Source organism: Orcinus orca, chromosome 14, assembly GCF_937001465.1.
Source record: "Orcinus orca chromosome 14, mOrcOrc1.1, whole genome shotgun sequence".
In the NCBI taxonomy this organism is placed as follows: domain Eukaryota; kingdom Metazoa; phylum Chordata; class Mammalia; order Artiodactyla; family Delphinidae; genus Orcinus; species Orcinus orca.
This window is the reverse complement of record NC_064572.1, coordinates 88,692,256-88,706,050: the sequence shown is the minus strand read 5'-3', so window position 1 is coordinate 88,706,050 and position 13,795 is coordinate 88,692,256. Positions and strand designations below refer to the sequence as shown.

At 49.8% G+C, this 13,795-nt stretch overlaps 1 protein-coding gene across 1 annotated transcript in view; it reads left to right on the top strand.

Moving 5' to 3' along the window:
* Positions 1-13,795, top strand: part of TCERG1L (transcription elongation regulator 1 like) — a 196,933-nt gene that overhangs the window by 153,158 nt on the left and 29,980 nt on the right. Inside the window, exon 11 of the mRNA XM_049696896.1 lies at positions 292-361. Coding sequence (XP_049552853.1) covers positions 292-361 — 70 coding nt within the window. The remainder of the gene's footprint in view (positions 1-291; positions 362-13,795) is intronic.

The window sequence follows — 13,795 nt, the reverse complement described above, 5'->3', positions numbered from 1 at the left end:
CTGTGAGGGGTGGGGACGCCCCTTCCTCCTCCAGCCCTTCTGGAAGGTCCAGCAGCCTCTACACAGCCAGCAGCTAGAGATGACTTCTCTGCACCAAAGCACATCAGATTTCTCTTCTGCTGAAATATGAAAGGGGTGCACCCTGAGAGCGTAGTTACAGGATTTGAGGTCCATCTTTAAGGGAAGTCTGTTTTCTTAATTCCAAGATGAGTCTGCTCGAAAGTGATGCTTCCCAACGGTTTGTCAAAGCCACAGGCTCCGTGTTAACAGGTGACCTTGGCTTTCTTTCAGCCAAGCCCAGCGATGGATCCAGTTCCGAAGACGGCAGGGAAGACCCACACGTGAGAACCAAGAGGAATCGGTAGGTGGCCACATGCTTTCCTGCACACCTTTCTCGAGGGATGACTAGGTGGTGGAGAAAGAGAAGGGATCACTGTGACTCTATTGACTGATCCAAGGATGGGTCCAACCCCTAAACAGAGGGCGGGGGTCCCAGGTCTGCCTTAGCAGAACGTGCTCTGGGTGCCCCGGGTCTACCCTGGATGTCCTCTCCCCTCCCCTGGCCTCCCCGGGGCCACGTTCACCCCTAGCCTTGCTCTGGGGGCCCTGAGGAGCGGACAGAGCATGGAGGTGAAGGTGGCGCTGGGTGGGCAGTGGGTTGTGCATCTGTCAGCCCCAGGCTGGAGGTCCAGCTCTGCATCTGGCTTGCCTAGTGACTTTGGGCAAAGTAATTTCACTCCCACAGCAGACTTCTCATCTGCAAAGTGGGTGATGCCCTGGTGAGATGTTGGTCGTGTGACTTCCTGTGGCCCCAGGAGAATACGTTCTCCATCCACGTTTGCTTGTTACGGTTTACTTGTGGCCACAGCACAGGAGGGAGGGAACTCAGCCCCTTCCTTTCAAGCCGGGGGCGGGGAATGGTGGTTCCCGCTTTGGCCCTCCTGGAAGGCCCGGTCTGTGGTCCCTTTCCTACTGAGTTCTACGTAAAGGGGTAAAATTCGGGGTCTGTGTGTCCAAGTTCCCAGAAGGGGGAGGTGGGAGGCACGAGGCAGGGAAGGATGAAAGCGAATCTAAAAAAGGACCCACGAGGCCACTTCCTGAGCCAACGTGGTTCCCATGTCCCGGCGGGAATGGCCCTCATCCCAGCCTAGCAGTGCCTTCAGTCCTGTACCGGGTGCCCATTTATCAGCCCCCATCATGGGACACCCCAGGCCTGCGGCAGGAATCCCTGAGCAGCTGTCAGGATGTTTGCACTGTGCGTATTTTCTCTTTAAAAAAATGTGCCTTAGAAGAAGTCCTTTTGCAGTAACGAATGTTCGCGGTGATGGAGGAAAATGCAGTCTGGACTCAGAACCTGTGCCCGTTCTCACCTCTTCCACCCTTGCTCTGTGGCTTCCTGGTGAAAGATGGTGGGAGAGGAAGGGAGAGAGGAAGTGGAGGCAGGGCTGGCAGCCAGGGGTCAGGGTGCCTGTGGAGACACAAGCCTACAGAATTAGTCCTAAGTGGGTACATTATTCCTTTTATTTCAACACCTTTGGCCTTTTTCCACTGTGCGCCCCTCACAAAACTGTTTCGCTGACCAGGGCCCAGGTATATTGTCATTTTAACTGGTACCAAGCAGACACCACAGAACTTTCTGGAAACAATGCAGGGAAGGGTAAGCAGTGTCCTTCCCAAGACAGGAAGGCAGTCTGGGTGGAGGGTGGGGTCTCCTTCCGCGGGTGAAGGAGACCAGGGGCAGCAGTTTGGCGGGACCGGGGGCTCCCTGCGGTGCTGGAGCAAGGTACCTCCCACCCAATCGCCCAGGCCTCTGTTTTTCTGCTCCCCCATATCCTCTGCTTAGACAGTCACTTTTGGGGTCAAAGGACACTTGCGTGGGCCGCAGGGGATGGACACCAAGTGTCTTCATTGGGGACCAAGGGCTCCAGGAAAGGAAATCAAGCGTCATCTCTTTATTGTTATGTTCACACCCTGGTTGTCAGCTAAGCCAGTCTCTGTGATCTTTGGATAAATGTATATAATTTTAAAAACAAGATGAGCTTCCTGAGGCACGAGAGAAGCAGCACTCTGGCCATTACTGGATGCGTTCTGAACTCGTGCAGGAGGGAGGTCTCAGCTAGCTCCAAAGGAGTGGGGATGTCTGCCTGTATCACCCAGTTTTATTCGTTTTCCCATGAGACTGGCCCCAAACTCTGAACACTTGGCATTGAAATAATGTCAAAGGATTAGTCTCGGTTTTCATCACCTGAAAGGCTTCTTCCGTGACTCAGCACTGACTCTGAAACCAACACGGGTGTTTGCATGAAGCTTTTGGCCATCATATGATTCCAAGCCCCCTCGGCCCTCAGGTGCCCAGGCACCTGGCTCCCGCCATGGTTCAGGCCTCGGTCCCTGGGTCACTCTGTTCTGCCACTGAGATCCAGGGGGAAAAGGTTTCAGCGGAAGTTGGGGGATCTGCACTCAGGGTCTGGAATATTCCGTGAGTCCTGGTCATTCACTTCTGAGCCGCTTTGCAAACTGCGCCCACTCTAGGGGAAGCCTCACCCTCGTGTGGATTTTTCCAAAGCTTCCTCCCATGCATGGACACCAGCATCGTCTTGGCATTTTGTCCTTTTGGGGAAGGTTGTTGTCAGTAAGCCCAAGGACTCCTCAAGCTTCCAGCTGCTTCTGGGCACTTGTATTTAGTAGACGCTGCCTAACTAGTAAGAGGCCAGGCTCCAGAGGACCCGCAAAAATCAGTCCATTTTGACCTTCCCTTTCGTATCCATAGTGTAATTTTTCACATCAGAAAGCACTTAAATGCTTCTGCAAATTATGACTCTTCAGCGGCCATATCCTGGCCTCTGAACTACAGGGCACATTCTGGACGCAGCTCTGTGCTCCCTGCGTCTTTTCCACACCCTGGCCCAGTTCATGTACATTTTGAACATTCTTACACAGATGGGATTAAATCAGCTGTGCGTATGATTCAGGTCCAAATGATAACTTTTCCTAAAGTTCCCTGGGAAGGGAAATATGTCACAATGACAAGCTTTCAAATTCCCCAAGTATCTTCAACTGCCTGGTAAGCGCTGTTCCAGATAGCGTGTTATTTACTGTTTAATGGAATGTGTTTGTGACGCACGATAGTGTGTCTCCCCTGGGACCGGAAAATGGATGGTTTGCGTCTCCCCGTTCTGTGCAGTGCCCAGGGGTTCGGCTGGTTTCTGACGTGTAGGTTGTTTTTGGTTCAGACCTGCTTTTCAAATGTGCTGTCTACTTAAAGAATTTAGAATTTATTTCAAATCATTGAGTTGAATTATTTGAAGGATTCAGCAAAAGTATGTCATTTGGTTTAAAAGCCAGAGTGAAATGATCACTCTTTACAAAACCCGTTAGTAAAGAAACTGTCAGGGGTACGTATGGCTTCCAGCCCCTTCACGGGGTGCCAGTTTCTGCCGGTTGCCGAGCCAGGGGATTCCTGCTAAACTAGTGGTTTTCTGTAGTGTGACAGGGTGCAGTTACTTTTTTGAGTTTTTCAATATCATCGGCCCCACGGCTTTGGAAATGTGTTTATGTTTCTAGGCCATCTGGTACAGAAGCCTTTTACGGTAAGTGACTAAAGAAATCTCCTGGCTTGGAACATTGTTTATTGTGGTAGCGCGTAAACTTTGGGGAAGCCCCGCTGATGGCCTTGGATGTAAGGGGTAAAGCTGACCTTCTACAGTAGGTGCTTCCATGAAGTCATATACAGCCACGGCTGGAGACACAAGAGCGCGGAATTAGCAAGAAGTGACCTTGTGGCCCTTTTCTGCTTTCCCCAAATACGCCCTCCATTACTCCCCTCTTGACAAACCAAGGTGACCAAGTCACACTGAAAGCGTGTCCCCTGGACCAGGCTGCATCTTTAAGGATTTGGGGGCAGCCTGAGGAGGTAGTCCCCAGCCCCCACGCCCATCTCTGACACCGAGGTGCCCTCACAGAGCTGTGAGGCTATGATCCATCCACCTGCAATTCTGCATCCCACCTGGGGGCCCCCTGGGGCAGGGGGCATCTGTCTAGGACAAAAAACGGATACCGCCATCCAAAAGACAGGACAAGACCAAACAATCTAGTGTCTGGAGGTTTTGTAGCCGCCACCCCTGAGCCCGTCCCCAGATCAAGCCCACACACCTAGAGAGAGTCAGCTGTGACAGAGGAAAGGAAACCCTCTGTTCATAGACAGCTGCCGCTGCTGCCACCCAAGGTGCAAAGGCAAAGGATGGTCAGTGAGTGTGGGCAGCAAGGAGGGGCCAGCATGCTGCACCTGTCCTCACATGACCTGTGAGACCAGCTCTTTCATTTCCGTGTACATGATTTCCAGAATCCCAGACAAATTAGCTATTGAGAAAGTAAGAGCACGGCTCCTCTGAAATGCTATAAGGTGATGCTAGGAAGTGTGTGCATCCCAATTAAGATTGCTATAAAATTACCTCTTTGGGGGCTTCCCTGGTGGCGCAGCGGCTGAGAGTCCGCCTGCCGTTGCGGGGGATGCGGGTTCGTGCCCCGGTCCGGGAAGATCCCACATGCCGCGGAGCGGCTGGGCCCGTGAGCCATGGCCACTGAGCCTGCGCGTCTGAAGCCTGTGCTCCGCAACGGGAGAGGCCACAACAGTGAGAGGCCCGCGTACCGGAAAAAAAAAAGAAATTACATCTTTGATGTGTCCCAAGATAACAAGAGAATGATCTACAGTCCAGTGCCGGTGCCGGAGTCTGGATTTCTTCATAAGATGGGGCAGTGTGCGTCTCTTTGTGGCCTTGGACATGCATGGAAAATGAATTATTAACATCCACTTGCCTTGTAAGTGAGTCTCTGTACATAGTTCATGATTTTAGTTTCTATAGAAACCTGCGGTTTTGTAAACCGTACGGAGTCTGTGCCCTGTGTCATTAGCACATCCTACCTGGGATGGACGCCTCATTGATACCTGTCCATGAGAAGACTGTGTGCACAGTCATTTGTCATTGTATTTTAATTTGTCCTTTCAGACTGAAGCATAAATATTACCTGGCATTTATTTTGTCTCCACAGAAGGATTATAAAACATGAACCCCTGGCTTCTCCTTAGGGTCTCCGGGTGGACAAGCCTGGGTCTCTGCATGTTTGGAGCCGTAGCTGCTGTCTGATTTGAGTTCCTGCCGTGGGCAGGGACGGCCCAGGGGTCAGGTCTCTGAGATTCCCGTCAACACCGGAGCTATTGCATCCCAGCCAGTGCTGTATCCGTGATAAAGCAGTTCGGGGACTTCGACAAGGCCATGGGGACATCAGGCAATCAGGGAGGTGACGTGTCAGTTGAGTCTTAAATATTAAGTAGGTTTTTGACAGATTTCTCAAGGGAGCAGAGGACTCCAGGAAGTGGGCACTGGAGGAGATGTGCCTCCTTGCAGATGGCAGGTCTGTCTTCAGCAATCCTTCTGTGTGATCGAGTTAATCCCTATTTATTTTGTGATTATGGTCTGCCGGAGGTTTGTTGCACCTCATCGCAGGGACACAGAGAGACATCGCCAGGCGGGGAGTACATCTCACGTCGACCCACCATCCTCTTCCCAAGACTGGTTATCAAGAATCTTGGCCCATTCTGTACAGCCCCTTGGAGGTATGACTGTGCAGTCAGCTGAGAGTCTTCCGTCGTATCTCCACGTATTTGGCCTCTATTTGTGGTAATTAATGGTTTAGCTCTGTTCAATCTTGCGACGCCTTCTGCCGGAAAGCGTGCTCAGCTGGATGTTTGCTGCCCCAGTGATGGGGACGGAGGCTGGTCCTGAAGAGGATGGAGGACGTTGAGAGATTTGCTGTCAGCGCAGGGAGAGGCCACGGAGAAATGAGCGCCGAGGGAAGAGGCAGCTCAGGCAAATTCAAAAGGCCCAGCTGAGATGACTTCTAGTAAGGCAAAGAGATCTTCATATGATGGGAGGGGAGACAGAGAGCGGCTATGAGTTTATTCCACTGTCAGACATGGTGCTGGAAAAGGCCCAACACAGTGGAAATGGCTCAATGTGCCCAACGAAGAGATCAGAGTTGATTTGCCCATTTTTAACTTTTTTTTTTTTTGGCCACACTGCATGGCTCGTGGGTTCTTAGTTCCCCGACCAGGGATCAAACCCGGGCCCTCTGCAGCAGACCACCAGAGAAGTCCCTTTTAACTTTTTAATATGAGAAGTTTCAATATAAAAAATGGAACAGGATATTTAACCCCCAGGTACACATTTCCCAGCTTCAGCAACTATCTCGAGGCCGATGTTCATCTTTAGTTCTCCTGCCCCCTCAACTCAGATGATTTTGAAACAAACCCCAGCTGTCATATAAATTTCATTTGTAAATATATCAGAGCACATAACTAAACAATAAGGATTTTTTTAATGCAACCATAGTCACACCTAAAAAATAAACAACAAATAATAATTCCTTTCTATTATCAAAGAGCCTCCCAGACATTGTTCAGATTTCCTTGACTGTTTTATTTTATTTTACAATTTTATTTTTCGAATCAAGGTCTAAATTAAGTTTGTACATAGCCCTCTGTGGCTCTCTCCTAAATCTATTTTAATCTGTAAGTTTCCTTCCTTCTGCCCCAGCTTTTTTTTCATTTGTGTTTAAAGAAACCAGAATTTCTTCTCAACTGTGGAGTTTCCCATAGTCTGGACCTTGACCCACTGGTAGCACTGGATCTCCGTGGTGTGCTTTGACTGGTTCTCCCGGCCCTAGTAAGTTCTGTAACTCTGTAGTCAGACCAGGAGGCTGTATCAGTTCAAGTTTGATTACTGTCTGGGGAAGGATTCTTCATGGTAGTGTTAAGTTCCTTCTGTCGAGAGGCATGTGATGTCTGGTAGTCTGTCTTTTGTGATGTGAGCAGGTGACTTGTCCAGATCCTCTATTTCTAGAAGGACTTTTTCGTGCTGATATTTTAATTATATTATTTCATTTGCATTTATTACCTTAACTACTTTTATAAAGAAAAACATACCCTCATAAACCACTTGGTTCCACTGAGGTATGGTTCAAACAGAAGAAGCAGGGTAGATGCTCGGTTCCTTCCCTTTCATACTGATTTTCAAAATACCGTGTCAGCTCTCTAGCAAGAGCATCCTCCAGTGATGACAAATTTATTATGAATCCCTAGATTGACACACAGTTGATGTGTTTCAATCCATCTTAGTTTTTAATTTTAGCCTTTAAATGACACAGTGTGTCTCTATCTTGGTGATTCTTGGGTAATTGTCCCAGGTATGATGTGCACCTTTTCAAAGTGCAGGTGTGCATCTTTTCTATATAAAGGTATTTTTTTGAATTACATTTTAGTATTCGTTCTATTTCTTTGCTTTGAGTTTCCACGTCGGCAGCTCCAAGTATGCTGTTTGGTTCTTCTCTGCCCTTCTGCTGTGTCACTTTGTTTTGCATCCTTCTTATGTATTTTCTTGTTGTTTTTTGATTTTCCTCTCCTCAACTTCTGTTAGTCTTAAGGCATTACCTGTGTGGCATTTATTCTACTCAAGTTTGTGCAACTTCTGGTTTATTCTTCATTTCTGAAGTGTTTTTTTTCCTTTTTTATTTCTAATTTCTTGGATCTCTGAGGTGTCTTTTCAGACCTCTCTTTGGTCCAATAGCCTTTCTTTCCCTGAATTTGTCTGATATATGCTGCTACTTTTTGGCATCCACCATTTGCTTTGAAAACTTCAGCTCATTTTCAGAGTCAGTTAAGATTTCGTCAGAGTCTCGGGCTGTCTTCCTGGCTCTTCTGCCTACGGGAATATGCCTGAGGGAATATGACACGAATACCTCTCAGCTGGACTTTTCATCACTCAGAGTCTGGTAACAGAGCCCCTAAAATACAGCCTTGGGGACACGTCCAAGGTCAAATGCACAAACTGGGTGACAAGCATGGACCAAAGGGCACAGCCTCACGTGCAAACCTGCGTGAAGCTTGTGATGTCAGCAGGTCAGAGCGTCTGTAAAGCAGCAAGGGGAATGCACGGTACTAACAGCCCCGAGAGCCTCTGCAGGGGACGCGGGGTCTCTGTGCACGCGCTGCACCTGTCAACTCCGTCCTTCCCCGCAGGCAGCAGCAGCATCTTGTGCGCCGCCTAGAATAATGAAGGAGCTGGAAAAGCACACCGAGGAAACAGGCATTCAGGAATCGTTTCATGTCCAGGAAACGTTTGGGAAGATGTGGGCTGGCGAACCTCAGCCCCCCGGAGTCTTGAGGATGAATAACCACGTGCTCCAGACGCAGGCCACGGTAGGGACCCCACGTCAGCTGCCCGAGCCAACCCTGGACCTCACACCTGGGGGCGTCGCTGGCTGAGCAGTCAAAGGGGCAGAGGGCCCAGTCAGGGGTTGGGGCAGCGGGGACCGTAGGACACACCACGCCTAACCTTCCGGGTCTCCCCACTTCACTCGGGTAACAGGCCGTGCCCCCCCCCAACCACCGTGGCCCAGGAGACCCCAGGGACCTGTGAGCACTGCCCCTGTGAGCACTCAGGTGCTCCAGCCACGTGGCCTCCTTCTGGCTGTCTCTGGAACATTCTGGATGCTCTGTAGGGCCTTTGCACAGCAGAGCCCTGGTCCCCTTCTCCACATGTGCATGGGCCTCCTTCACTCTCTGGGATGTGCTCCCAGGCACCCTTTTCTGGAGGCAGCCCTGACCCCCAGGGTCCCGCCTGCCCCCACGATGGCCCCTATCCCACCCGCATCTGGGTTTCTTTGTGTTAAACTTCCTAGTTGGGTAACATCTCTGAATACCCCACCTAGCTGCACACTTAGTAGGTTGATCAGTTATTACTCTCTGCCCCTCTCTCACATAGGTGAGCCTGGGGCCGTGGGGGGCCTGCGTCCATCCTACAAGTGTGCCCCTCGGGAGCTCTACCAGGGCAGGGAGATTAGCTGAGCCCTACAGCCAAGCCGGGGTCACTGGGGTCACCGATGAGGGAACGGTGGCTCCCGGGAGCCGTGCCGGCTGCCCTGGCTGAGGAGGGCCACACCGCTGCACAGGGTTGATACAAACTGAGCTGGCCGCTCTCCTGACAGCACTGCTCTGGCCCGAACCCCTGGAGTGAGTGCAGACCCCCAGGTCAAGGGCTCAGTCCCAACAAGACCCCCCACACTTTAGATGTCAGTGGAAAGTGGAGTCCCCTGGCCGTGCCCACCTCTGGCTCACTTGGCTATAAATTCAGGGGTTCCCATGACCGCTCTGCAGGTTTGATGATTCTCTAGAATGACTCACAGAACTCAGGAGGGCGCTATGCTTAGGGTGACGGTTTTGTTATAAAGGGTACAGCTCAGGAACAGCCAAACGGAATAGAAGCAGGGGGTGAGGTCCAGGAGGGGCCCGAGCACAGGAGCTGCCGTCCCCGTGGAGTCGCAGTGTGCGCCTGCCAGCCCCTCCCTTTACACGGATATGCGATCCCGCCTGGAAGATCCCCAGCCCCATTCTGCAGAGTTTACATCCGGTGTCGTGATGCAGGCACGAGCGCTTCAATCACTGGCTGTGTGAATGAACTCGGTCGCCAGCCCCCTGCCCTTCCTCAGGTGGGGGGCGTGAGGCTGAACCGTCTAGTCACAGGGTGGGCCACCCCTCCTTTGAAAGCATCTCAGGCCCACTCTGCATTGCCTTGCTGGCATCAACTCAGGTGTGGCCAAAAGGGCTCCTTTCACTCAGCAGTTTTCACACCTTTTTGAAGCTCTGTGCCAGGAACGGGGATAAAGACCAGGTACATTCTTCGTTGTCTCATAGGACCATCCTTGCAAGGACACCGCTCTGCTCACCCGCCCTGGGGGCTGGCGGCTTGTGGCCCCCAGTGGTCACTGTTTATGGACAGCTGGTGGGCTAAGCAGGAAGGCGTCCCAGCCGCCCTAGCAGGGAGGGAGCAGCCTAGGGGCAGGGAGGGAGGAAGTGTGGGTTGGCACAAAACCCAAGTCACTCAGTGGCCCTCCTTACCCGGGGCTGCACAGCCTCGGAGGCCACCATGGGCCGGCCACCAGCGGGGACCCCAGACGGTGGCCATGGCAGGAGCAGACACAGACTGTGCAGGAGGCAGACCAGGGCCCCCCAGACCTCTGGGCGCAGTGGCCGCCCTGCCCCCGCTCATCACCAGCAGGAAAGCATGGATTGGACCAAGAGACAGGAGGCTCGCTTATCACATTTATAGGAACTGCAAAATTGGGAGACAGAGCTAATAAATTGATGGCAGAATCAAGATGTTTAAATATTTCAACAGGACTAAAGAACAGGGTCGCATTTGCGTCACAGAACTGCAGTGCCTGGAGACGTGTAAAGAGCTTCCTGTCCAAACTATCTGTTTTACCAAAAAAAAAAAAAAAAAAAAAAGGTCCAGAGCGCTCCCATCATTTGCCCCAGGTTTTGCAGCAAGACGTCCCCACCTGGGAAGCGTCTTCAACCCCACCAGCCACATTTGGTTTTTTCTCCAGAACCAGGTGATGCTCAGATGTCAGCACTGTCTTTACAGAAGATGGAATCACCAGGGCTGCAGTCGCCCATCTCAGCCTGAGTCGGCATTTATTTCTCTTCCCATCTCAAGTTCTGCGTTCAGGCAATGGTCAAATCAAAAACCTTCTATTTCTTCAAAGTCTCTCAAAGTATAGTATTAGGAGGGAAGGACAGAAGGAAGAAGGAGAGAGGGAAGGAAGGAAGAAAGGGAAGAAGAGAGGGAAAGAGGGAGGGAGGGAGGGAGGGAGGCACCCGCTGAGTGAGGGGCTGCCCTGAGGGAGTGGCCTGGATTACTTCATTGAATTCTCACAACAACCCTACAAGGTGGGCACTGTTGATGCCCCACATGAGGACACGAAAGTGTGCAGTTTGCCCCAGTTGTCTCTGTATGCATTCCGCTCTGTACTCTGAGCTCCTGCCCATCTGGGTGGTGGGATGATGACACACGTGTATACAGTTGTCCCCCCCCTACCTGAGCGTTTGCTTTCTGCAGTTTCAGCTAATCTGTGGTCAAATGAGGTCCAAAAATATTAAGTGGAAGATTCCTGAAATAAACAACTCATGTGTTTTAAATCACATGCCGTTCTGAGTAACGTGAAATCTCATACCGTCAGCTCCATCATGCCCGGGACATGAATCATCCTTCTGTCCAGCCTGTCCCATCTGGTCGTCACTTGGTAGCCATCTCGATTGTCCGACCCACAGTCACAGTGTCACAGTGCTTTTCAAGTGACCCTGATTTTTCTTAATAACTGCCCCAAAGCATAAGAGTAGTGATGCTGGCAATTCGGATAGCAATTCAGATCTACCAAAGAGAAGCCAGAAAGTGCTTCCTGTAAGTGAAAAGGTGAAAGTTCTTGACTTAATAAGGAAAGAAAAAAAATTGTATGATAAAGTTGCTAAGATCTCTGGTCAGAATGAATCTTCCATCCATGAAATTGTGAAGAAGGAAAAAGGGAATTCATGCTAGTTTTGCTATTACACCTCACACTGCAATACTTCTGGCCACAGTGCGCGATGAGCTCAAGTTAAGATGGAAAAGGCATTGAATTTGTATAAGACATTTTGAGAAAGAGAGACCACATTCACATAACTTTTATTACAGTATATGGTCATCATTGTTCTATTTTATTATTGTTGTTAATCTCTTACTGTGCCTAATTTATAAATTAAAGTTTGTCATAGGTATGTCTAGATAGGAAAAAAACATAACATATATCTATATCTTTAGGATTCAATACTAGCCAATGTTTCAGGCGTCTGCCGGGGGTCTAGGAACATACCCCTTGTGGATAAGGGACCACAACTGTATTGATACTTTAGTCAACTGGGGGGCCTCAGACTTGCTGAGAAATATACCTCCCCAGTGTGCACCTGCTGAAAAAACAGTGCAGTCTTCTGTATCAATCTCTCCCTTCCCTCTCTCGCCCTCCCCTCCCTCCCTCCCTCCCTTCATTCCTTCCCTCCTTCTCTCTCTCTCACCACCTCCCCTCATAGACTGGACAATAAAAAAAAACCACTTTCCTTTGAACTGTAACAGGCAGCTCGTCAGTGGCTATAATTTCTTTGCCAGGGTGACCATTCCAACCCCAGGATGGCTCCATGGAAAGATTCAGGAGGCGGGAGGAGGTGTGTCTGTGCATCGGAGAGGTGGCCTGTGGACAGGTAGCAGATGTGCCAGGTCCAGAGGCCCGAGTCCCCTCAGCCCCAGATAAACTAATGAAAGTTTGTTGTTCGTAAAAGCACTCGCTGTGTCTAGAATCCAGTTGCACTGCATGTGGTCTAGTGCGTTGGACAGAATAACGTGCTGCACTGTGCACACGGGCAGAATCCGAAAACCCTGGCCCCACAGATCACCCACATGGGACAGACACGCGTGTGCACGTGCACACCCGTCGTTAGGGGTGCAGCCGGGTAAGCTCAGTGGCAGTTAGAGGACTGGGGGAGGGGCAGTGCAGGGTGTGTTTGGGGGCAGAGCTCCAGGAGGGTGTGGCCACCATGATGTCTCCAAGAGGGGGACAAGGTGCACGGGACATGAGGCCCCTCAGAGTGAAGAGACCCCAGCACTGCAGCTGTTCCCAGCCCCCCACAGCCAGCAAGGCTTGGGTACCCAACTGTGCCCCAGGGGATGCTGCCTCTCGCCCTCCATACAATTTTGGCTTGAGCTAGCTTTTATTTTAAGTGTTAGAATTTACTCTTTCTTTTTAAACATCTTTATTGGACTATAATTGCTTTACAATGGTGTGGTAGTTTCTGCTGTATACAAAGTGAATCAGTTATACATACACATATATCCCCATATCTCCTCCCTGTTGCACCTCCCTCCCTCCCACCCTCCCTATCCCAGCCCTCTAGGTGGTCACAAGCACCGAGCTGATCTCCCTGTGCTATGCGGCTGCTTCCCGCTAGCTAGCTATTTTACGTTTGGTAGTGTATATATGTCCATGCCTCTCTCTCACTTCGTCCCAGCTTACCCTTCCCCCTCCCTGTGTCCTCAAGTCCATTCTCTAGTAGGTCTGAGTTTTTATTCCCATCTTGCCCTTAGGTTCTTCATGACCTTTTTTTTTTTTTTTTTTTTTTAGATTCCATATATATGTGTTAGCATACGGTATTTGTTTTTCTCTTTCTGACTTACTTCACTCTGTATGACAGACTCTAGGTCCATCCACCTCACTACAAAAAACTCAATTTCATTTCTTTTTATGGCTGAGTAATATTCCATTGTATATATATATGTGCCACATCTTCATTATCCATTCATCTGCTGATGGACACTTAGGTTGTTTCCATGGCTATTGTAAATAGAGCTGCAATGAACATTGTGGTACATGACTCTTTTTGAATTATGGTTTTCTCAAGGTATATGCCTAGTAGTGGGATTGCTGGGTCGTATGGTAGTTCTATTTTCAGTTTTTTAAGGAACCTCCATACTGTTCTCCATAGTAGCTGTATCAATTTACATTCCCACCAACAGAGCAAGAGGATTCCCTTTTCTCCACACCCTCTCCAGCATTTATTGTTTGTAGATTTTTAGATGATGGCCATTCTGGCTGGTGTGAGGTGATCGCTCATTGTAGTTTTGATTTGCATTTCTCTAATGATTAGTGATGTTGACCATTCTTTCATGTGTTTGTTGGCAATCTGTATATCTTCTTTGGAGAAAGGTCTGTTTAGGTCTTCTGCCCATTTTTGGACTGGGATCTTTGTTTTTTTGATATTGAGCTGCATGAGCTGCTTGTAAATTTTGGAGATTAATCCTTTGTCAGTTGCTTCATTTGCAAATATTTTCTCCCATTCTGAGGGTTGTCTTTTCTTCTTGTTTATGGTTTCCTT